General features: G+C 38.4%; 1 protein-coding gene across 8 annotated transcripts in view; it reads right to left on the reverse strand.

The window, feature by feature from the left end:
- Nucleotides 1-26,044, reverse strand: part of LOC124946845 (UPF0489 protein C5orf22 homolog) — a 447,955-nt gene that overhangs the window by 23,032 nt on the left and 398,879 nt on the right. The window contains exons 7-8 of one of the 8 annotated variants that reach the window (XR_007100187.1): nucleotides 6,881-7,692; nucleotides 1,279-6,447 (exon numbers count right to left, since the gene is read on the reverse strand). The exons of 1 other annotated variant lie outside the window; for it this stretch is intronic. Coding sequence is in view for 1 of the 7 variants with exons in the window: in XM_047488172.1 (XP_047344128.1) it covers nucleotides 7,440-7,692 (253 nt within the window). In the remaining 6 variants the exon portion in view is untranslated. Of the gene's footprint in view, nucleotides 1-1,278; nucleotides 7,693-26,044 lie in introns of those variants that run through there. 6 more of the 8 variants (XR_007100190.1, XR_007100191.1, XR_007100192.1 and 3 more) reach the window with 6 other exon arrangements.

Consider the following 26,044-nt stretch of genomic DNA (forward strand, 5'->3'; position numbering starts at 1 on the left):
AATAAAGGGGGGAGGGCCGAAATATCTCAAGCGTGTAATAAAGTACCGAGAAAAATGTCGAAACTCGAAACCGAGACGAAGCTGCGAGGTGTATAATGTACGAGTATCATACGTCACAATCAACTGCACGCGGCGCCAAACGCTTATTTCTCCGATAGCGCCGGCGCCCTATGAAATTACAGCAACGTTGACTTACTACGCTCGCGAAAGGACAATCTGACGCAGGTTAAACTCGGTTACAACCGTGCCGCCACGCTTTAGAGATTATTTTCTCGCGTGTACACGCTCGAAATGTTATACTCACGGATGTCAGTTACAGTTTAATAGATGAAATATATTTACCTCGTAGCATCTTTCAAATTCTTTGAAAATTCATTTTTCGAAACAGCTCTTTCTCGTTTCTTTGAATTAAATCTTTTTCGTCGAAATTGACAGGATTAACGTTATTCCCCAACATAAATGGAATTAAAATGCGTGAAGGAATAACGAGCGGTCCAACGAGTTTGTTTGCAACGATCGGAATAATATCGGAACTATGGTTTTATCTTGGTAAACTATCGAATATATCAAATACCATATGCTAATAATTCACGGATGGGCCGGTATAAAAAATAGGATGCAGGGTCCCGGTTAGAATAAACGTATCCTATCCTGCGTATTATCCTCGCAAGGACGAGTAAGGGCAGGATCGTATTATGGTACGCGTTTCTTTTCTCTTATATACATATTATTCTCTGAACATCTAAGAGAGAAAGAGAGAAAGGAGATGGAAAGGAGAGAGGATGAGGAAAGGGAGGGGTAACGGGGAGGGAGGGAGGGGGGAACACGTCAGGTAGACATTTTAAGCGGCTCCGAGAAAAACGAGAGCTAAAGAGTAGAGATAGGGTCGCGTTGCCTTTCCACGCGTATCGCGAGCAGAGAAACATCTCCGCGATATTATGGCTGTCCGATCGAATCGATCGTCGGCTCGTTTAACCGGATTTTCGATATATAAAAGCAAACTCCCGATGGAAAGGGGTAAAATAAACGGTATCGTGTGGATGCTAAATCTCAAATCGTAAACTTATTTTTCGTAACGAAGACGTCAGAATGAAATACGTAAAGGATATCGCACGATATTCAACAATTTTTTTTCTTTTCTTTTTTTCTTTTTTTTTTTCCCCCTTAAATAACGAATAATCATTTATTTATCTTCAATGATTATAAAATCAATAATTAATATCGAATGATTATTTATTATTTCGAAATAATAACGGAGGAAATAAATTCTACGCTGTATTTGTACTATTTGTTTATTTAAATTAAAGTTTGTAATATTTTGTAGGATGTTTCAAAGGTTATAACATATCGAAAGATACGAAACGAAATTTAGACGGAGTACCGAGAATGTTTCGTTCTGTGTCGGCATACGCATGGGATTAAAAATCCAATTTGCTTTTCAAAAAGAAAAAGAAGAAAAAGAAAAAAAGCAACGAATGAGGTCAGTGGTGTAGGAATGGCCACTGGCTTTGAACGACGCGTTCGTTGATTGATCCAGACCCGGCTCCAGAACCCATCAATTGGTCGAATTCATCCCTCTCGAGTAGGCGGGGTGGACGCATTTCTGCTTCCACCCTCCGCGTACGAGGGTGCGTTTGTCATCAAACGGCTCGGCCATGCTTGAAATTTTGGCCGATACAGCCATGGAATATCGATATTCCCTGCTGGCATTCCTGGATTCCTTAAGGATGACATCAAAGTACAGGCTATTGCTAAAAATTGTATCCCATAATGTTTCCATTCGTAATGAAGAATATATATCACTATTATTTTTATCTTTCATTAACGATATATCTTTATTAAGAAATATACAAGGTCTTAATTTTATTTCAACATCCATCGCAGCGTCATTGAAATTTTTTGATTTAATTCATCGATCGAGACATTCTTTCTAGCGTTACTCTTTCGTCCTATATATACACATACACACACACACACATACACATATATATAGCTTTTCGTTGGCTTACGATCAGAAGGGAGACTCCCGTGAAATTGGGCTTGTGCGGTGTCGAAGGAAGGAAATAATGCGGGAGTACGATGAAGTCTACCGAAAGAGAATCGAGTCTTGAGTACGTTGCTCGCGCTGATACGTTCTGCCACGAAACGAGGCGAGACTTCGTTCCTTGAGCTTGACGCTCCGCGGCTTAGAGCTCTCTTAACTTACCATTCCACTCGAGAAATAAATCTTCGGCCTCGAGCTCTACATCACCGCTTGGCAAGCAATTTAGGCCCCGGCGATAACTCATACGTTCATCGATAGTCTCTCGTCTCATACAAACATATATCTTATCGCGACTGAAAGAGAAAGTTATACAAGAACGGGTAAAGAGAAACTACGTAAATTGAATTTCGAGAATGTCTACTAATAGATAGGGGGGATCGATAAACAAGTAACTATTGCTACGATAGATAAATAAACATTTAACCAATCGAGGATATATAATGAGTAATTCTGTTATGATGATAGTAGTTTCTTTTCGCGATTAATTAAAATTTTTTATGCCTCAAGAGTAGGATATTTTTCTACTACCGGAAAAGGAATCGTACGTTACGTAAGCATATCCTTCGTTCTTACATAAGAAAAACCGATGGTACATCGTAGTTGTACGTCTTTGCATATAATTAGAATACCATTGAACCGACCCCCATTGGAGGCCTTTTCATCGTGAAAAAGCAGGATGGAATCGGTAGGGCAGGATTGCTAGCATCCGAGACGAAGGGACGTCTCCTTTTCGTCTTTTCTCTCTCTCTCTCTCTCTCTCTCTCTTTTTCTTTTCGTTTCTTTTCTTTTTTTTTTCGATCCACGCATAAAAAGAGGTCTCTCCTCCAAGGAAAAGGGTTGAGGGCTCCTTCCTGGTTTTACAGATACACATTCACAGTGACATGTAGGATCCTGTACGAAGGGTCCAGGGCTGTATCGTTGAACGTTTATTAAAACCCATTGTTATGAATTATTTTATCTATTAAGAATATCTTGTACTTGCACAATCCTGCAAAAGCTGATGATTCATCTAGTATCATGTAACCTGTTTTAAAAAAAATTTTCCGCAAGTTCAAACTTATGATATAAGATGATATTCGCACATTGACGAAAACATAATCTTTTTATTTATTACGTTTTATTACGTTTATCTATTAGAATGGTAAAAAAGGGAGAAAAAGAAGAGAACCGATACGTTCCTGCGGAAGCAACCCTTTCCTTCCTGGGCCCTTTTCTATTTCTTTCTTTCTTTCTTTCTTGAAAATCCGGATAAATTATGCATGCAGGTAGTCTGGTATTGTACGGTCGCTCACCTCAGCGGGGCCCGATGATAAATTATTGCACATTGAGAAGTTCGAGGACTAACGAGGGTTCTAAATTTGAATATCCTTCCTCGCGCTTTTCATTCTCACGACTCGCTCCTTCTTCCTCTCAATCATTTTCATCTGCTCTCGTTCCCTCTCTCTCTCTCTCTCTCTCTCTCTCTCTCTCTCTCTCTCTCTCTCTCTCGATCCAACGCAATTTTGGCAATCCTGTGGTGTACCTGAGGAGACCGCGAACGTACAATGACTCTCTGATTTGATTTATCGAACGATTTCTCTCGCGTGTTACCGTTTGCATACGTTATTGCGAATCACTGACTCAGGAAACGATGAAAAGTCAGAGCAAAGCAAAATTATCGAATTAACTTATTGCTCGTAATTTATTATTTTGAAAAAAGAACGATATATGTATATATAATATCATAATATATATTTATGATAATATATATTTAATATAATATAGAGAAAAAATTGGCAGCGATAAAGTTCGCTGTTCTTTCCTTTATCGTTCATAAAAAAAAAGAAAGGAAAGAAAAAAAAAAGAGAAACGAAAAGAAAAAGAAGAAGAAGAAGAAGAAGAAGAAGAAGAAGAAGAAGAAGACAAAAAAAATAACATGACCTAAGGTATGCTTTATAATTCGTATAAAAGTCCGTCGTGTTTCTAGGTCACCGATATGAACCCGCCTATCGTAGCATAAAGCATACTCTCACATAAACAATTCAAGAGCAGTTTGGTGGTCAATGATGGCGGTGATGGTAGTGGTAGTGTTGGTAATAGTGGTGGTGGTAGTAGTAACTGTGAAGGGAGTTACGATGGCCGCCGTTTACGAACGGAATATCCCTATCGCGATAGAAAAAAAAAAACTAATGAGCTTCCTCGTTCATCCCCACCATCGAAGCTTCTTTTTTTTTTTTTCTTTCTCTCCACTCTATGTTAGCGAAGAGAAAGGGAAGAAGGAAGGGGGAGAGAAGGGGAAATACCCCACGCGAGTGATTTGCATATACGGCCAGCCGGCTGCACGATGTGACTCAGTTTCATCGACGAGGGGTTAAGTCGAGTTGTCCCTCCACTTTAATGAACTACCGTTCAAGATGTGTCGTTTTCTGTGCTTTTTTTCTCCTCTCTCTCTCTCTCTCTCTTTCTCTTTCTCTTTCGCTATTGTAAAGGTAAGAGTACGAGTTGTATAATACGAGCAAAGAGAATGGAAAACAGATCTGAAGGTTCTGAAAGAACACCCTTGTACTATCCTTTATTTATATTGTGCTTTCATTCTCTCTCTTTCTCTCTCTCTCTCTCTCTCTCTCTCTCTCTCTTTTCTAAAAGAGTGTAAACTGTGAATTATCGTGTCTTAATCTTAATGTAAATCACTTCCCTGTGTGTAATGTTTATGATAATAGGACAAATAGAACGAAAGAAATATTCTAAACTTACATACATACGTACACGATCGTACAGTGTAACTTTGTTTTGTGACGAGGGGAGAAACATCGAGTATCTTCGAAGGATTTATAGATATAAGTAAAGTATTTGGAAATTTGTTATATTAATAATTTGTAATAATTCTCTTAAAACGTATATATGTTAATCAAGTTGAAATTGTTTGAAATAATTTGTTTCGAATCGCGATTGAAAAGACGAAAAGCATGTTTCTAATCGACATTATTATTTTATCGATCGAATTTACGTTAATTTGTCGGCCTTAAAACGAAATTCGAAAGAATGTCGTTAGCGTACGCGAAGCTAATGAAGAGAAATTTTTTTGCTTTTTTTTTTATTTTTTTTTTATTTTTTTTATTTTTTTTTTTTATTTTTTTCTTGAAGAAAGAAACTTTGAATATTCGCGTAAAAGCAATCGTCAATGATGAACTCGTTCGTTGTTAATTAACAAATTTCTTTCGTTTAAGAAACACTTCACGGTGCGCCGATGTTAAACGCATTGTTCTAAAGGATACACTAAAGATTTTCTCTCGAGTCGAGATATTAGATTAGCACGTCACAAGAAATAATTTTCCCTCGTCGAGTTTTTACTTTTACGCGACATCCCCGAACAACGCAGCACTTGGTGGCGTTTTATTAATTACTGATAGGAGTTAAACGAAGGAGAGACTCGTTTAGGCGGATGGAGTCGACGTGCCGCGGCCATGTTGACGCCTGCGTGTCAGCCAGCCAAGGCAGGAGTTGCCTCGAGGGCGTCGCGTTTTACGCGGGGTCAGGAAAGGGTGAGTTTCTGCGCGCAGGACACGATTCTCAGAAAAAGTATTGACGAGAAACTCGGAAAAAGTACAAATTCGAAACTTCCTCCCGTCGACATTTTTCTTTTCTTCTTTTTTTTTTCTTTTTTTTTTTTTTTTGCTATTGTCTTTTCATTTATCTTTAGATAATAATAATAATAATTTCTTCAATCAAATCATCCATTCCGTCTTTCATTTAAAAGTTTTACATGCATTCGTTTATAATGAAATGTGATAATACAAAATAAAATTATTCCCAAAGTTTTATTCGACGAATGTATTGAACCTTCTCAATTTATTTTTCTTTTATCACATTACGTTTTATCGTTCAACGAAATATTTTTCTACGTGTTTCTTTGTTAAGAATTACATATTACTCATATAATGTACATACGTACGTTTTGAATTCCGGCAGACTCGCGCGTGTATGATAAAGGAGTGAAATATAGTCCAACTACGAGACGTGGAAGAATTGAAAGTATTCGGCGAAATATACTGTCTAACCGAAGACGGATTGAATCTAGCGGAGGATATTCACACATACAAGGATAACATATTAAACAAGCTTGTGTATATATGTATATATGTAAGCGCGTAGATACATATACCTACATATACAATATGTGTACATATACATATATATATATATATATATATGTATATATATATATATATAGACATATATATAGGCAGATGGGACGCAGACGCCGGCGTCGCGACGTTCGACGGTACAGTTCCCGTTGGACGGTCCTTCGAGATGGCAGGATTCGTTTCTGGATCCTCTCTCAGTCCTTCCTACGCCCTCGTCCTGGCACCAACGTTCTTTTCCCCAATCTTTTTTCGGGAAGACAAAGTTTTCGAAAGAATGAACTTCCGTGAAACGTTAACTCTTATTATCTTTGTGATGTCTTTCAAAACGTCGTGAAAAAAAAGCAATTAGCAAAAATAATTTCCATAAAGATGTCACAGCTTTTATTTTTTTATTTTTTTTTCTGTTTTTCTCTCTCTCTCTCTCTCTCTCTCTCTTTCTCTCTCTTTCTTTCTCTTTATTATCTTCTCTTTTACGTGCGTGTTTTGATTAGTGACAAATCAAAAGATAACAATTTGTTTGTATTTTTGCTTTTCACGACTTTTATCTTCGCCGATTATTTACACGTTTTATTTTTTAAGAAATTAGATCGTCCGAAGTTTTATAAGAAATTTCACGTAAAATATCTTTGAAAATTTCTTTGATAAAAATAAAAAAATAATCACATAGGACAGTGTTTCTCGTTACAAGCGTAAGAGCGAGCGCGCCAAATACCTCCAAGGAGAGTCAACAGCTGATTGTTTCCCTTCCGTGGCGCTGCATCGTGTCTTCGTTTTGAATTAATTACGTCACTAGGTACCACCCCACCATGCTCGACCTTCTCCGTGCTCTTAATAACTCGCCCTCCCACTCTCTGCTCTCCCCCACTCGTTTCATTTTCACTTTCTCTTCATTACTCTCTCTCTCTCTCTCCTCTCTCTCTTTGTCTTTCTTTCTCGCTCTCTTTCTCTTTTTGTTATCATGACCTTCCTTTCGTGTTAGTCCTTGATTGTCCTATCACATAGTTTCTACATTTACTTCGTACATCTTATGTATTAACTAACGATCCTTTCGTGTTCGATCATTTCTACGTATTATGAAGAAAATTTGACGAATTTCGAAGAATTTAAGAAGACACCGAAAAACGATGCGTTTTCTGAGTAAGTACCTTTTAAAAATTATATCATTTATTTATATTTGTTTTTTTTTTTTTCTTTTTTTCTTTTTTACCGATTTATAGACGTCATTGCGTAAACAAATAAAATTGCACAAAGAATTTATTGGCGAAAATTCTTCAATGTTTGTTGTTCCTGACAGAAGTCTCGTTTGATACGTTATTAACGAGGACCGATCGAAATATTATATTTGTATTGGAATAATGAATAGAATTTTCTCTGGGGGCGGAGCGAAGCAGAGAGTACAGAAACTTGATAAACGAATTATGGGTTACTTCGGACGGGAACGGAACGCTTAATTTAAAAAACCGAAGGAAAATCGTAAGAAAAACCAGAAGTGTCGACTGGCGGTGCGTCCTTCTTTTTGGATTTCTAAAAGAAGAAAAATATTCGCGATAAGTGTTGTTCTTACAAAGGATAATATATATCTATATATATATATCTATAATATATATTTATATATATATATATATATATATATATATATATATATATATATATAATGTCTCATTGAACTTTGATTTAATTATATAACAAAAATTAAATGAAATCAAATAAGATTAGATTAATCAGATAAATTGTCTTTCGAAATCACAAAACAAAAAATCACAAATAGAAAACGATATTTGAATAAACGAGACGCACGTTGTTTATTTCAATATCATTTCAAAATTTTCTACCCGATATTATACTATTTAGTTTTTCGCGAAATACGTGTCACGGAAACGTCAGTCTTCAGCCAGATATCGTGCTAAACTGACAGAACGATTTAGGTAACGGAAAGCCGCGAGGTCGTTTTGCCGTCTGTCCGAAGCGGAAGGTGGGGAGGAAGACACCGGTTGCACTCATCAACCCTTCCCTCCCTTCCTCTTTCTCGCTCACTTACTTACTCTCTTTCTCCCCTCTCTTTTTCTTTTTACTCGGTCTACATCGACCTTCAGCCCTTCCCCTCCACCCCTTCGAGAAAAGCTCCACGTACTTTGCATGTGTAATTGAATCTCGTTGGAAGTCCAATTAGTAAAACTATGAGAGATTCCTTACATATATTTAAAAAATACATGTATAGCAATACTAATACACATAATATATATATATATATATATATATATATATATATATATATGTTTGTATGTGTAATATAATTTATACGCGATATTGTTAAGGATTTATTTAACGGAAACAAACAATAAGAGAAAAAAAAAGATACGCAAGTTGCTTCTTCAAAGGTCTCACGCTTACCATCGAAGAAAAGGGTTAAGATGAAATATAGTATCTCCATCGAGAAAGTTTTCCTGATCCTTAGACCGTTCAAATATCTATCGAAGGTTCCCTTCTCCGTTTGCCCGTACCTTTTGGTCGGGCCACGGGGTGGAGGGCGGGCGGGCGGGATTCACCCTACGAGGCACCCCGTTGTCGCTTTCTTTGTATATCCGCTCGAATAATGAATTATATTTTTCTCTTCCAGCGAAGCATAGATTATAATATTTTTTAGTATCTATAAAAAGCGTGTGGAAGAGCCGTTGGTATGCCCCGATGTTTCTCTATCCTTCTTTCTCTTCGTAGATCGGACAAGAGCGCGAGAAAGAGAAAGAAAGAGCGCGCGCGCGCGAGAGAGAGAGAGAGAGAGAGAGAGAGAGAGACGATAAAAGAAGGGGCTGGTAAAAAAGGGTGTCTAACGCGAGATCCTCACATAAATAATCAGGGCGAGTCTCTACCTGGCTGGCGCGGCTTTGCATACACGCTAACTAACTCCAGCTTGGAGAGACATACAGGGGCACGACATATGCAGTGGGTTGACCCTATCTGTGTTTAATGACCCGCCGATAGATCGTTCTTTGCATGGACTTCCTTTCTTTTCTTTTTTTTTTTATCCACTTTCCATAGCACACGCGTACCATCATGAGAGAGAAAGATAGGTAGAGAGAGAGAGAGAGAGAGAGAGAGAGAGAGAGAGAGAGAGAGAGAGAGAGAGAAAGAGAGTGAGTTATCGTTGAGTTCCATGACAAAGATACGGCGTAGTGTAATCCAAAAATGTTATCGAAAAAAGACAAATAAAAGATAAAAATATCTCATTCGATGACGTAGATATTGAAATCCAGCGAGAATCAAAAAAAAAAAAAAAATGGTTAGACCTAATACATATGATAACGAAACACTTGAGTCAGAGAACATCAAATTGAGAAGGCTTTTTTCGTAAGTAAGCGTTTTACTTGGCAGCCTGTTCCACACATGGCGCCACGAAGAACCCCTTTTGCCCGGTATTTTCGGTTTCCGTCTGTGCCAGGTCGAGGTAATGTTTTAGATCTTATCCCTGAAATTATACGTCTGTCTGCTTGTCTGCTCCTACTCCAGGACCCTCAGGACGTTGGCACGCGGTATCAAACGCTAATCGCATGCCACGTCCTTTCCTTTTCCCTTATTCTCTTCCGTTCTGCTTTGCTTTACGTCTTCATTCTTTTTTTCTTTTCTTTTCTTTCCTTCCTTTTCCCATCCTGTGGGATAAAGCCAACGACACGTCCATCCACACGTCTCATTCAGGACGACAAGTAGAAAAAGATAAAGGAAATATTCTTTTTTCCTTTTTTTCTTTTTTTTTTTTTTTTTTTTTTTTTTAATATTATTTTTATTCCTTTTTTCTTTCTCTCTCATCTTTTTCTTTTTTTTTGAGGGGGGGGGAGGAAGGAGGAGTCGTTTAACTCTTTATTTTATTAATCGCACGCCAAATTTTAGAATTTTACGTTCAATTAAAGTAACAATAATAAAAAAAAAAAAAAATAACATTAAAAAATAATACGAGCAATTCATTCGAATGTTCCAAAGTTCTGTTTTAATAATCTGAGCCACGTCGATTAGTGGTCGCAATTTCCGTGAAACGGTTGGATTAACGGCGATGCTCGAGGCGCAAGCGCAACGGATCACGCGGGACTACTAAGTCGGTCCTATCTTTTGCTTCAGCGTTATTATGCAACAAGTTGCTTTAGCCGCCCTCTCTGCTCGCTTTTAGCCATCGGTTACCCGCGGTTATTAAGGGTGTCGTTTTCATTGGGCAACGTACTACTACCCACATGTGCCGAGTACTTTATGTCGTCTTTAAAGGCGATAGTTGATTACGAAAGTTTCTCTTAACGCTGTGTGCTTTAAAATTCCTACTATCACTTGTACGATCTACATATATATATATATTTATTAAATGTAATATTGGAAAATTTGAAAAAAAAAAAAAAGAAAAAAGAAAAATTTAAAGACATTTCGTTAAGATTTAAAAAGATTACACTGATGTAGATTTCTTACGAAGATAAGTATTAAAAGATTTTCATTTTATTTTGAATATTTATTCGTAAAATTTTATAAAACGCAATTCGCAAATCGACCGTTAAAACTCGATATTGCCGTATAAGAGAAAAGTTGTACGCTCGATTAAGAACGCTTATAGGAGGGTAGATTTTTGATTTATACCTCGAATTCAACCCTTTCTTACGTAAGCGCATTGAATACGCTCTCGACGTAATCGTATGCATTTTATCGGGACTTTGCTCGTAGATTTTTTTTTGTTTCCTTTTATACGTGAGAAGCGTTATTTTAAAACTTCGAAACGCGTGACGCGCGTGCTTAGGGCCGTAATAAATTTCAACGATCAACATGAAAAAAATGTCGCTCTTATGTTCCGACATACGTTTGGGAAAGGGTCAAATCGAGCGAAAGGTGTATCTTCGAAAGGTTCGATCTTACAAAGAGCCAGAATTGTTCGTTAGGGCAAAGAGAAGCTAGTTGCTGCTACCTGATGTTTGAAGTGGTGCAAATATTTAACGCGATAAGTGTAGCCCCTTTTCTCTCACATACAATACGGTATGGGAGGAAACGTTTGTTTGTTTAACTAAGACGATGATACGACCACTTTCGAGTGTTTGATAAAGGATAAAAAGCAACTGTCGAATCAAAAAATAAACTCGTGTTAAAAGGCCTCAAGTTAAAGCTTTAACGAGTAATTCGTCTAATTTTATAACTTATAGCTGGCAATCCGTAAATTTATACGACAAAATTTTTCAATCATAATATCTTGACTCGAGACAAAATTAATATACATATAATTATTCAACGATAAGTACTTAGTTTTGTTAAAAATAAAATTATACTATGCTTATATACATAGATGGTTATATACAAGTAAAAGATAATGTAAAATCAAGTCTATATGGTATATGTTATCAATAATAATCCAATGCCTAACGATCTCATGAGAAATCTTTCTATGCAATCATACAAGTTCGCCTATTTCCTTTCTAAAAACGAAATGGATAGGATACGTGGATACTACGGATTATTATTAATATGTATATATATATATATATATATATATATATATATATATATATATATATACGTATTCGTATGTGTATGTATTCATATATTCATATATCCATACGTGTATTGGTAAGAACATGTAAAAGTCACACACTTATGTGCACATAAAAGCTAGAGTTCTCACACGTGTGCGTCACTCTCCCGAATATATGTATTACGTACGTTGTTCAATTTCACGACGTCTAGCTTCAATTCAGTCGGCGGATTTTCCACCATTACTCGAGCATGCTTCCTCCTCTCTCTCTCTCTCTCTTTCTCTCTCTCTCTCTTTCTCCATCCTTTTTTCTTCCTTCATTCGTTCACTCGCTCGCGCTCCTTGCCGGTTTCAGTGACGGTGCAACACTTTCTGCAGGAAGACAAATTGGAAATATCTCCTCGCGAAATACAGCCGTACTGCAGCCTTCGACTCACTGAAATATATATATATATATATATATATATATATATATATATATATGTATGTGTGTATATATACGGGAACGACAAAAGTATATCCATTCGTACCGACTCGTTATTAAATATCCATCCACTGTGTGGATCGAAATCTAAAAACGACCAACCACGTAAGACGACCTGAATCGTGAACTCGACGAATTATTTATCGAACTAAATGCATTGTCTACCTTAGAATAGAAAAATTAATTAAATTCTTTTAATTTAATCTGAATTAAATCGGCTTATTCGTGAGATCGATAATAATAATTTTAGGATATACGGATTATACCGCTATGGTCTTTGAACATTTTTCTTTTGGTATATAACAAAGATCGATAATAAAAAGCATCATTAGTGGATAAAAAGAGGTTAGGATTAGAGTCTGCCGAGGCGGAGATTTGACGGATTGAAAGAGAGAGTATGTTTCGTATAGGAAGGGTAGGACCAAGTTTTCAGAGACAGCACCATTAATAATCGGAAACCAATATAATGGTGCATTAAAGGACAGTGTAACTTTTGAGACCCATGTAAAAGATCCCGAGGGATACCCCAGTATGGAATCGCAGTGAAAATGTTTATACCAGTGGCAAAATAGCAGGTAATCGAGTCGTAGGTCAATGTACTTTTTCTTTTTCCCTTTTTTTTTTTTTTTTTTTTTTTTTTTTTTTTTTACAAAGAGATTTTCTGTTAATTTCTTAAACGTTGTTATGCTAACTTATAACTCGGATTTTGAAAAACTTAGTTTGTAAACAATTGAACTCTGTAAAATCTGTTAAATGACAAAGGAAGAACAGTATCCGTATTGTATATCGTGTCCGTTTTAGTGATGCGATTAGAGGGCAGGTTCACAAGAGAATTCGTGTCCGTTTTCAAAGCGATCTCGAAACGTGGTTATCTCCTGCTCCAGTACACTCAGGTAGCAAAATCTGAAGCATCGTTCCTGGGTGAAACCCTCTCTTCGGGAAAGGAACAAACACAATAGCGCATGGAAAAGAGGATGAGAATGAGAGAGAGTAAAAGAGAAAGAGAGAGAGAAAGAGAGAGAAAGAGAGAGAGAAAGAGAGAAAGAGGGAGAGAGAGAGAGAGAGAAAGAGTAAGAGACAGAGAAAGCATGCTACCTACTGAAATGTAGGTAGGTACAATGACACCAAATAGGCGGTTGATTGCACAATACTTTGATGTTTATCGACCCATCATCGATACGTACCTCTTCTTGTTCGCATCGTTCGTCCTTTCGATGCGTTTGTACATATATATATATGCAAGTGTGTGTGCGCAACCGGAGTCAACAACCGAATGTTACACCCAATTTAAGGCAGCGAATGTGCAGAACCGTTTCGATGCGCATTAGAAGGTGAAAGCTAACGGAGGATCCCATTTTCGACGATTTTATTCGAACGTCAACGAGCACGAATCCGATTCGAAATTTTCTTTCTCTCTTTCACAACATCGATACATCCTCGAAATAGGAGTTCGATCGTTTAAAAATATTTCTCTTACGTTTATCATTCATATGAAAGTATAAAAATGTTATATATTAACATTTTACGTCGTCGATCTATATTTTCTACGAGACTTTAATTATGTTACTAAATCGTCGTTGCTAAACATCCTCGGACAAAGATATAATGGTAATTTAAATTTCCAAGCTTCTCTTGATAACTGTGAATATAGAAGGGCTTAAGCTCCTTGACGGACATAGTTATTACAGGATTTTATTGCGCTGAGGTCGATAACATGAAAAAAGAGTAAGTATAAAAGCTCCTTGAGTTTGAAATTTATCGGACACTCTGTACGATATACCTTCAGACATTATATAAGAAATAGAGAGAAAGAGAAAGGGAAAGAAAAAAAAATATATATATATATATAAGAAGAGTTAAAAAACTATTAATAATTAGAACTACATGTATGCAAGAGTATCTATCTACTTAATTTTATATATAAATACATGCATTGTATTAGAAATACGATATCTATTGAATTAATATCGCCAATAAGAGTTATCGAAAAACGAATTATCGTAGGCAACGTTCGTGTTATAGTAAACCGAAAAAGCGAAAAAATGGATAGAACAGGGAGAAAAAGGTAAGAAAGAGAGAGTGTTCGAAAAGGATAGAAAAAGATGGAAGAGAAGAGAAGAGAAGCAGCGGGAAGGGGGAGGTGGGGAATTCGCACAGGGTTTTGGGGTTGGTCGAGGGTGGTGTGAGTATGTGGGGGTTGAAAGGCGTTGCCTGGCAACCACCCCCGGCTCTTCGTAATGGCCGCCACACACGTCACACACATACTCCCTCCTTCCTTCTCTTCCACCTCTTCTTCTTTTTCTTCCTTGGAAATGCGCCCCTCCCCGCATAATACATATCCTGCACCCTACTACACGCCAGCCGTACGCGCGGGCGGCCGGGGTAAATTCTTAAATTTTGCCCGAATTGAAAATTTCCATATCTTATTCCCGTGGCGCACAGGGCTCCTTGCAGTCGTCCTCGTTGTCGTCGTCGTCGTCGTCGTCTTCGTCTTCTCCGTCGTCTTCTACGTCGAGAATGACGACGCGCGACAGCTGCAATCGAATCGAAAAATTTCTCGAGGTGTTTTCTCTCTCTCTCTCATTCTCTCTCTTTCTCTCTTTCTTTCTTCATCATTCTTTTTCTCTTGTCTGCTTCCAAATACATCTTTCTATCTATTTTTTCTTTCTTTCCAACATAGAAAAAGAACACTTTTCTTATAGTACTTCAAACCCATCTATTTATTCTAATCCCTTACTCTTTCTCTCTCTCTCTCTCTCTCTCTCGATAATTTCGAAGAATTTTATATGAGAAGTAACAGACGGAATAGAGGAAAAGTCGTAATGGTCGGAGGTGGCCGGAAAGTCGATCGAATTCCTGGATAGCGTAGATGTAGAACATTCGGAAGTAGGAAGTAGAGGGTCGCAAGTCCTTTAATCGGACGCGGAGGCACGTGTTCGCGGTGGCAAGCGCTCGCAGCTGCCAGGACACTTATGCAAATCATGCCTCGAGCCGGCTGAGCTTTCGGCTTTATGCACTCCGTTTTAGTTTGCGAATTTGCATCGGTTGAATCGACTCTCTCTCTCTTTCTCTCTTTCTCTCTTTTCCTCTCTTTCCCTCTCTCACACTCGCTAGCTATTTTTCTGTTCTTGTACCCTACGTCTCTCTCCCTCTCTCTCTCTCTCTCTCTCTTTCTCTTTTTCTCGATATATCCCTTCCTCCTTTTACCCTTTTACTCGCGATATATACCTGCGAGTACGCGAGCGCAGTCGCTCTCGTACTCGTACGTGTATGTATGTACCTATATCGACGGTGCCACGTAACGCACGACAATATCGGCCAATTTGCATACGGACCTGGCTTCTACAGATCTTTTCAAAAGCTCGCGACACGGCCTCGGATCGCGACGTTTTAGAGGAGGGACTGACAGAAGGATAGATAGGGGAAACGAACAACCCAAACGAACCCTTTTTTCATTCTTTCTTTTTTTTTTTTTTTTTCTTTTTTTTTCTTTTTCAACCAGCCAACGTCTACCTTGTATACCATCGGAGAGGTAGGCAATTTCATTTTTTTTTTTTCGAAGTATCCTATTTCCGTAGATTTTTATTTATTTGTTTCTTTTTTTGCTTTTCTTCTTTTCTTTTCTTTTTTTTTTTTTTCTCTTTTTTGATAACATATATAAATATCCTAGAAAAATATATTCTTCAACTGCAAGATCCGAAGGATCTACCGTTTGGATCATGCTGTAGTATAGAACGTAGGGAAAAAGAGTAACCAATCCGCGTACGCTCGGAGTGGAATAATATTGTCATGCAAATATACCTCGTGATGTGTACGCGTACACGTAGTACACGTAGAGAGACAAACAGACGTATACGCACACGCATGGAGAAAGATAAACGTGCGCGCGCGTACACGAGAGAGAGAGAGAGAGAGAGAGAGAGAGAGGGAGAGAGAGAAGGAGAAAGAGAGAGACACGTTGATCCACGCTACTATGTATGGACACGCTTGCCATGATTTACATATACTCTGTATGAGGACGGAACGAGCGAGCGAGAGGGAAGGAGATAGATAGATTGATAGAAAAGAGGATGGAAGAAGAATGGTTTTGCTACACACCTACCTGATTATTCGTTCGAGGCCCGGAGGATCGACCGGAGGATGGCAGGAGTAGAAAACACGTGAGAGGGATGCTACTGACTCGACGGAGGTTTGCACGAAAGAGAGGAAAAGGGTATCGCTAGGGATATTTGTACATATTTGCAAATATATTTAGTCTCGTTCAACAAGATCGAAAAGTTAAAAGGACAAACCGTATAGTAGACTCGATACTTACATCGAAATCTTTCAAACGGGTTATAATTTAATGATTTCGTATTCCATTTAACATGATGATTTTCTTATCTTTTCGTATGATTATAATATTTATTGTAAGAAAAAAAGAGTATACGGTTGATTAGATTTAATCGATAGGCTTATTATTTAAGACTTATGAATGATATAAATAATAGAAACAAGCGTTGTATCTCGTGAGAGAATAGAAAGAATATTTTTAGATCTCAAATTGATCGAAATTATTATTATTATTATTATTATTATTATAATTTTTAAATTAATTAACAGTCACTCACCATAGGGGAATATTAATCGTGATTCCCCTCGAAAGAGAAGCTTTTGAATCTCGATGCAGCCAATCGGGAGTTGTTCATCGTTCAGGTATGAACTCGGAGGAAGGGGTTACATGATCCTACGGCTTCGAGATCTCGGTATAGAAATTGAAAGGTTTAGTTCCTTGTAGGACAGGATGAGAGAGGTACAGGCGTGGGAATAACTAAAAGCATTAACGCGGTACGATAGAGTGTTTACTATCATCGTACGGAGTATAATTAAGGACAGATTTATGTAAACAAGAGGAGAATTAGACAAAAAGGAATAAGATAAATTCATAAAGAAATAATTTACATCGTTGGATGTTAATAGTGATCCTAAAATACTTAATGAAAAAAATAATATACCATACGTATTTAATGTTTTTTCAACTCGATGCAATGAAATCATGGAGAAAATAAGATGGATGAAAGACGGAAGACGTTGAGGTTGCTTCGCAAAATCCAATTCGTCGGCTCGGATGCAAAATGTAACGAGTGAGATGTTTCGCGGAGACTCGCGATCGAAGGGTGGCATCAGAATCCATGGAATTTTCACGTACACGTCGTCGCAGGAGGAGGATTTTTGAATCCGCAGGCAGCACCGAGGCACGTAGTAACCAGCTCCGCAACTTCTGACAGATACAAATCCTCCCGACGTTATTTGCAGTGCCACGCCGTTAAGCCCGGCCCCGTGTGCACTCGACGAATCTCGATATGGAAAATCCGCGAAACGTATAAATGTAGCTGTCAGTCGCAGCCTGCACCCCTAACACCTTTATCCAACGGAAGGGTGGTGGTGATGGTGGTGGTGGGTTAAAGGGGAGGTCGATGTTGACGACGGTACGTAGGATGGCAGTTTCCAGTGTCGATGCCGTTTACGTTTTCTACGCGAGGTGTGCCTGCATCGAGAAGGAAACGAAGAAGAATCGAGAGAGGATTTCAAAGACTTTCACGTAAATTTACGTTCAATGACATCTCGAAATATTTTCGAATGTACATACATAAATATTGGACGGTGACCTATGGTTTAGAAATTTTAATTTTTATCGACTTTTTGAGCACGTTTAGACGTAGCCACGATTTTTCGGTACATTTAACGCGATAAACTCTCCCTTTTCTTTCCATGATTCATTACACCCATACCAGATTCGCCAGATTGTTCTTTATTTTTTTTTTTTCCGTACACTTTCGTTTCGATCCATTTGCAAGAGCTCGATATTTTTCTTCGATTATTTTTTTTTTCTCGAATGAATAATATAATTAATGTAAACAGGATAAAGATCAAGTAAACAGGATAAAGATCAATTCGATGTTTCCTTACTCTTCGTTCCTTCTACGGTATAGCGTCTACCAAGAAATTTTCTAGGAAAAGCTTGCGACTTTCTGAGGGTGGCATCGAGATATGAAAATTCTTGGCATCCTATATTCGGGTCTTGGTTGGTCGGTCGTTCTCTTCTTCTCCCGCGAGCCCCCTTGGGGTTGCCACTGTGATAGGGTTGCCACTGCTTTTTCCATATCCGCGTACACACTCTCGCGAGACTCGACAACATCTACGAACACGGCACACAGATACTACAGCCACTCTTATCACATATTTTTGCATATCATACCGGTCTTCTCAGAAGCACACCTTTTTTCGCGAAAGAGGGTAAGAAAGGAGGAGACGGTGAAGAGATGGCGACTCTTGAAGATTCGAGTATTTTCTTCTCTCCCTTCTTTTTATAATATCATAGTCGTAATAAAAAAAGTATATATATATATATATATATTATATATACAATATAATATATATATATAATATATAATATATAATATATAACATATATATATATATGCATGCATATATCAGTAACCCTTACATATATTCATTCACATAACTCGTTACAGCTTCGTTCGCGAAAAAAGCAAGGGCTTTTTTCCGAAAGTCTCGTGATAATGATGGAGACGAGATTCTTATCGAAAATCGATAACGTTTTATATAGAGAGACTAGGAAAGCTACGATCCGCTGCGACATGGATATCGATATATTTCTTAAAACGTCGCCTATATGGCAGCTATACTACCATATACCTATCTACATATACGTGGATACATTAGCGTATTTGGTAGTGATACTCTCCTTCTACGTCTAGCGAGCTATTCACTTCGAAGCCTTTCTGCGACGACGACGACGACGACGACGGCGACGACGACGACGATGACGACGACGACGTCGACGACGAAGAGCGCCATTTCCTCTTTTCGCGTTTGAGCTAGGAGAGTGAGAGAAGGTGGAAAGAAAAAGAAGAGAGAGAGAGAGAGAGAGAGAGAGAGAGAGAGAGAAACAGGGAGGGGGAGGGAAAAAAGAGAGAGACCGCTTTCCGGAATCCAAGAGCAGCTCTCTGGAGTTGGACGGAGGGCGGGGGGGGGGGAAGGGTGGTTGATTTTATCCCTTTCGTTTCTTCTCGCAAAATGGAAGGGCCGTAGGGTACAGAAGAGTGTCTTATACGCACGGCTATACAGCGGTCTCTTCTTATATGAAATACTTATACCTGAGGATATTCAGCAAGCTTATATTCGACTCGCATGCAAATCTCTTCCATAGTTGATTTCTCATGGATGCGACACTCTGGAATATAACTCGCTTGTTCTCCACCCTGTGCGGCGGCACCCTGCGCTATTCTTTCTTTCCCTTTCCTTTTCTTTTTATTTCTTCTTTTTCTTTTTTTTTTTCTTTTTCCTTTTCTTCTCCTGTCTTTTCTTTTCATTTTTTTCCCTCTCTTCCTCTTTTTCTTTAGTCTCACCCACGGGTACGATCTTTTCGACACTATCTTTTTTCTCTTTCTCGCTTTCAAACTCGTTCGTTTAAGAAAAAAAAAGAAAAGAAATATATATATATATTTTTTTTTTCTTTTTTTTCAAATATTTTCCCATCGAATTTCTTTAAGATTTTTCTATTCATTCACTGGAATACATGGTGTCAGAATACATAGATGTTAGATTTTTATCTATTAGAATTTAAAAGAGAACGAGGTCACATAGAAATCGTTATAGTTTCAACATGTAAAATATGACGACTTTTTCTCGACCGTAGAAATAATATAATCTCGCTATTTTACTTGAGCCACTGTATGCGTCGCGAATAGGAGAGAGCGGATAGAAGGAGAATGCAGTAGAGGCAAGAAGTTTCATAGGAGGAAGGAAAAGGGTAGAACCGGAGAACGGTGGATCTTCTACTGTAACTTAGTACTACTCGACGGTTGTACAGGGCCAAGGATGCTACTAGAAATACACTGCGAGAGAGAGAAAGAGAGAGAGAGAGAGAGAGAGAGAGAGAGAGAGAGCCTAGCTTAAAGCGCCAAGACACACTGTCTAGCTGCGAAATTGTTTGGCGAAATACGCCGAGACTTTGTCACTTCTTTCAGGGTACATTTTTATCCGAGGGTGTAGGCGAGGAGAGTAGAGGCATCTCTATTTCGTTCGTATACTTGCCTTGGAATAACTTTCCTCGTGAAACGAGGCTTCGATGCACTTTAAACTGAAACCTCTTTTTATTCCACGTAAAAAATTTTTGTCGTTCGATCGTTTTGTTAACGTTTCTTTATATTTTCTTTCTCATTTTTTCTTTGTTTTGCCTCCTTTTTTTTTTCTTTTTTTGTTTTTATATTCCTTTCATCATTATATTCTTTCAAAAATATTTCAATATTCATTGAGTAATTATATTATAATACATTGATTTTCAATGCGTTCATTTTTTTAATACGTTCGTGTTTTAATACATTCATTTTCATCGGAAGAAAGGAAAAAGAAAAAAGAAGAAGAAAAAAAAAAGAAAAGAAAAGAAAAGAATGTTTTTTTCGTTTAGACAGACACGTATCACGATCGGTCTTGCTCGAGAAAAATCGAAAGACGCAGACCGTTGTATAGATTCTTTTTTGTACCCCTTCCACGTATATACATGAGAGCGTATAGATGATGGAATGGCGGAGAGAGAAGATCCCGAGGGAAACGCTTCGAAAGATAAGCAGGATGGTGTCTGCGAAATATGTATGCCTTCGAGATCTTAGCTCGATCGTGTGTAAGCCAAAGACGCGACACGAAGCTGATTCGTTTTTAAGAATTTTTGGTAGCATTATATTTCTTTTCATAAAATGCTATTTCGTAATAGGAATTTTTTGTTTGTTTGTTTGTTTTATTTTCGTTTTTTGTTTTTCTTTTTTTGTTTTTTTTCTCTTTTTTTTTTTTTGTTTTTAGTTTTAATTTAAGTTAATTTAATTTCTTTTTTTTTTCTCTTAATAATTAAACGCGCGAACAGAATCGAATTAAAGTTTAAGTATTAACAACAAACATTGCGGTTGTAAGAATATACTCTATTGGATTTAACAATCTTGGACAAAGTTATATAAGAATAATCAATTTACAGGAAGTACGAACAGACAGTGCTTTTTCTTTGATCGTGTTAGTCAAAGTTTCAAGGATCTCAGAGACGATAAATTAACATAATCCTCCCTCTCAGTCTCATTCGTAGGCGTCCTCATTCTCCTCCCGCCGTTCCTCGCCCATTACCACTCGACGTCCCTCTAAAATAACATCGTACCGCGAGGAAAGACCTGACCCACCTTAAGAACTTTCCGCAAAGTACTTCGCAGTAACTTTCACTCTCGTTGAATGAACTTGCTTGGAGTTAACGTTCGAAGTAACGAAGAACACTTTTCCTCTCTCTTTTTTTACGTGTCGACTACTATGATACTACATATACAGACACATACATGCATACGTGCACATACATACATATATACATACATATATATATATATATATGTGTGTGTGTGTGTGTGTGTGTGTGTAGAAAATAAGAAAATCAAGCATATTTTACTTATCTTTGTTATACTTATTTCCTATCTTACTCTCGCAAAATTTTGATGCATTATTTTCGAATATACGATGCCTACTCGAATTCGATAGACGACCAATTGTAAAATTCGATTTGATCGTTCTTCACGCGGAACGCAATATTCGTCGTACTAACGGGACACGTTATGTTCGATGTTCGAACGATAGATGGTCGTAAAAAATGCGCGAAAAGGAGCATAATACGGGAGGTAGGAAAAGGATCGAAGGAGCCTCCCGTATCGCGACTATCGATTTTGCGTTTCCAGTAATTTTACGTTTCCAAGGAGAGGCGAGGCAAGAGAAGATGGGAGAAGGCACGTACATACATATATATATATATATATATATATATATATATGTATATACATATGTACACGTATACACCTATAGTTGGATATATAGGTGGATGTACGAATACATATATGAAAGGGGACACAGATATATTCCGTATACACGGTTCCGTATGTCCCCCGTACGAACGCGTGCGTCGTACGGGGGCAAAAAGGGGGTGATGTCTCGACGCCATGATAGATGCGTCGTATACTCGTCGAAGAAAAAAAGATGGAGTTACTCGTTGGATTTGTTGTCATTTCTACTCTGTTATTTCCTGTCTGTTAGAATAAATTTTTTACACATAATTCTTTTTTTTTTTTTTTTCTTTCTCTTCAAAAAACTTTCGGTAATATTTTTCCTTTTTCAAGCGCTGAAAGAGAAAAACTAATGAATATTTTTACCGAGCAATCGTATATAAGGGAATAATATTCGGGTGTTATTTCGAAATGCATTAATTCCGATGTCTGCGTATCTCCGACGGTCGTTCGGTAGCGTTTGCGTCGTATAATGGCAGATAATTCGGTAGAAGGTAGACGACAGGGTCTTTCGGTTGGTGCTTAAGAAAGCTCGTACAAGATATATGTATATAAGGGATGAGCGATGATGCTTGATATTAGGCAGGCACGCCAAAGGACACGCCATCTTACGAAACTTGGAAATGATGCGGGGTGGTAAGAAGGGGTAGGCGAGGAAGAGGAGAGCTAGAAGGTACGGGGTAGAGAAGTAGATAGTGGGTGGTTGGTTGGCAGGGATATAAGATAAGGATATACGTGTGCATCGCATCCAGGAACCTTGATCCTTTATCCCAAGAGAGCCCCATGCTGGAGATGGAGCTTTTCGAGTCCTCCTTTCAGTCGAGAATACGTACACATACCGGTCGTTTCAACGTATAATATTCGAGTATAGGCTTACGATATCATCGTTTCTTATCGTCTCTACGACCCTCCGAACTCAGTTAAATGAAAGATCGAGAAAGTTGCCAAGAAAAATCATCCATTGATTTCTTTTTTTTTTTTTCTTTACTTTTCTCTTCCTTTTTACATCGATGAAAATCAAAAACATATACATCCAAGGAAAGAGATGTCCTTTGTACGCTTCTTATTTCTCATTTAATATTTTTTTTTTTCTATTCTTTTTCTTTCTTTTTTTCTTTTTTTTTTTTTTCTTGTTCTACGACGATCCGGAGAAAATTATTAAGCCGACATTTTTTTTTTCGGAAGATTTCTGAATCGACCTGTACAGGCAGCAATGCTAGCTCGCGCGGCAGCGTGATGCGAGATAGACCGTAAAAGATTACTGCGACATACAGTGTGCTTCTCTTCTGCCTCGAAGACCCACCTTCATCCCCTCCCCTCCCCTCCCCTCCCTCCCCCCTCTCTCCCTCTCTCTTCTCCCATCAGCCCTTCTCAGCATCGCGGTATCGCACGGTGTACCGTCGTCTTTCCCCCATCCACTTCACCCACACCCTCAAGCTCTCTCTCTCTCTTCCACCCCTGCCGCATCCCGATCTCCCATATCATATTACTCCGAGCGAATCCCTTTTTACGTTCGCTTCCCTCCGCGGCCTCCTTTTTGATATCAAGCGCCGGTTATTATGCACTTATTATTGGCACTTTATGGACGTCGATGTCAATGAAACGCTGGAATTTTGCGGATACGCGAATCCCCGAATGGCGGCCGAGTATTAACGACATGTCTTACCAGCCTCTCAGATATTCCAATTTATGGATGCACATTCTCTCTACACGGAGAAAATTGGAAACTGGGGATTTCAATGCGATACCTAGCCTTGTCACCATCGGCAAAGTACGATCGCGTTGTCGTTCGATGGATATTATTTATTAAATGTACAAGATGTGAAGATTTTTATTTTCACGTTAGAATATAAGAAGTAAGTCAATAAAAGTCAAGGATAGAAAGGAAAACATTGAGAGAAAAAGAAAATGACAAAGTAGTTGGATGTAGAAGGTGGGAAGGCGGCAGAGGGAAGAATTTTTAATATTGCAAATTGATAAAGATCTATGACGTGTATCGAAAGGAAAAAAAAAATCGAGATTATAAGGGTAAATTGTTCTTGAGAATCAATCGACTTTACTTAAGAGGAAATATTTGAAAGGACACAGATTAGAGAGGAGTAAAAGTCCAAAGGAAATCTCTATCCATGAAATACTACGTAATATGTGAGCAGAGTAGGAGGAAGGGTCGGAAAATGACATACTTATAAAGAACGCGGATACGGGAGTTCCTTTATACTTAACTGTTTGTATATGTCGACCGAGGCAAGGGCCTCTCTGTTGAGAAGAGGGTCAAACTCGTTGAAAATCGAGAAATACACGAATGAATTTTGCCAATTTAAATGGAGTTGCTAGTCGTAAAGCATAAAAGCCGATGAAAGTTAGTACCCTTGAAAATGTACGCTTGGTAAAAAAAAAAAAAAAAAGAAAAAAAAAAAGAAAAGAAGAAAGAAAGAAATGATCAATGTGAAATTGGCGTAAAATTATCGAAGACCAAGCTCGTTGAGAAAGTATTTTTCCTGTAAATCAACGAGAATTGCGAGATGCGAGAATTATGCAACTTCCGTAGTCGTAGAAAGGTCGTTGGCTTTTAATTGGCATGAATAATGAATTTCGACGTGGTGCTTTTACCGCCGAAGGTCGAAGTACGTAGAATGTGACTGGCCGGGAGTAGTCCGGAGGTTGTGAAGGTAGGGGGTGAGAAGCGCAACAGGTTCCACTTAATTATTGAACACTATAACCGTCTGGATCAGCCGCCGCCCCCGTTTTTGCACCCTCCGCACGGCGAACCGTAATCAACCACCTGTCCGCGATTACGAGGAAGTTAGGGTTGTGATCGTTGGGCAAAATATTCACTCATTTTTTCATTTCTTTTATATTCTTTAAAATATCTCTAGATGGTAATTATGGGATACTTAGATCGATCGTTAACGTAACTCACGTGTTTAATTTTGGATGATAAAATTTATTACATTTATTCAGCAGAGGCAAACCTCTATCGATCGTTAGCTTTATTTGATTGACGTTTTTAGACGTTGCAAAAGTTCCATTTGAGGTGAAAGACGGCAAGTCGAGGTACAAGATCCTTCGAGACTTTTATCCGACGGAAAATATATTTCGTTTGGGCGAATATCTTTTTACGTTGGCAGACCTGTATGCAGCAGTACGGGAGCAAATGGGTTCAGAGACGCTGAGACGGTATTGATTTTCTATCCGACGTATGAGAGATGCGTGTTTCGGATAGACTCCTTGCTCTTTGTTTTCTCCTTTCTCGTCTACTTAGCGTCGGAGTCTTCCCTGTGTTCTGGTAAATACATTTCAAAAAGAAAAATTATTGCGTTCCATTCTTTCAGAGAGATAAAATCCAACGGCAAGAACTTTTTGGCGTCCTAACAAAAAGCTCGTCCTTCTTATTCTTGTTAGCTTTTCTTGGTCTCCTATTTGAGAATTTTGATCTCGTTGAAACACAAACTCATCTTCTCGTGGATTCTTATGAAAGGAACATTAGTTTCGTATATTATTGGCTTTCTAGTTCCGACATTTCAACGAATAAATTATAGTTCGGCAGTCGGTTTGAATAAGACTCGAGAGAAGAGAAAATGGGCAGAGAGGGAGATGGCGTCGCGTGAAGAATGGATTTCTTCTTTCTTACGAAGCTTTTTACGGAGAAGAGGGAAATAGCAAGAGAGAGCGAGAGAGAGAGAGAGAGAGAGAGAGAGAGAGAGAAGGAGATGAAGAGGGAGAGGGGAAGAACGAAAGAAGGTAGGCGAAGAGAAACTCCCGCGAAAGCGGCTGACGTTGACGAAATGCTATTTGGAAACAACAACTATCGAGAAACTCGCGATATGAGTAAATACAGTGGCTGCTGCAGGCAACGTTTCGCGTTCCATATAGACGACGCGTAACCCACTCGCACATGCGAATCGTATCTTGCACGTGTGTGAGCGCGTGCGCCCTCGTTCGCTTGTAGATGCTTCCGGCTAAAGCGGGAGGACGAAAGAAAATGCAATTCAGCCCTTGGCTGAACTTGACAGATTCGAGAAAACTTGGAAGAAT

The sequence above is a fragment of the Vespa velutina genome, chromosome 2 (genome assembly GCF_912470025.1).
Source record: "Vespa velutina chromosome 2, iVesVel2.1, whole genome shotgun sequence".
Lineage (NCBI taxonomy): Eukaryota > Metazoa > Arthropoda > Insecta > Hymenoptera > Vespidae > Vespa > Vespa velutina.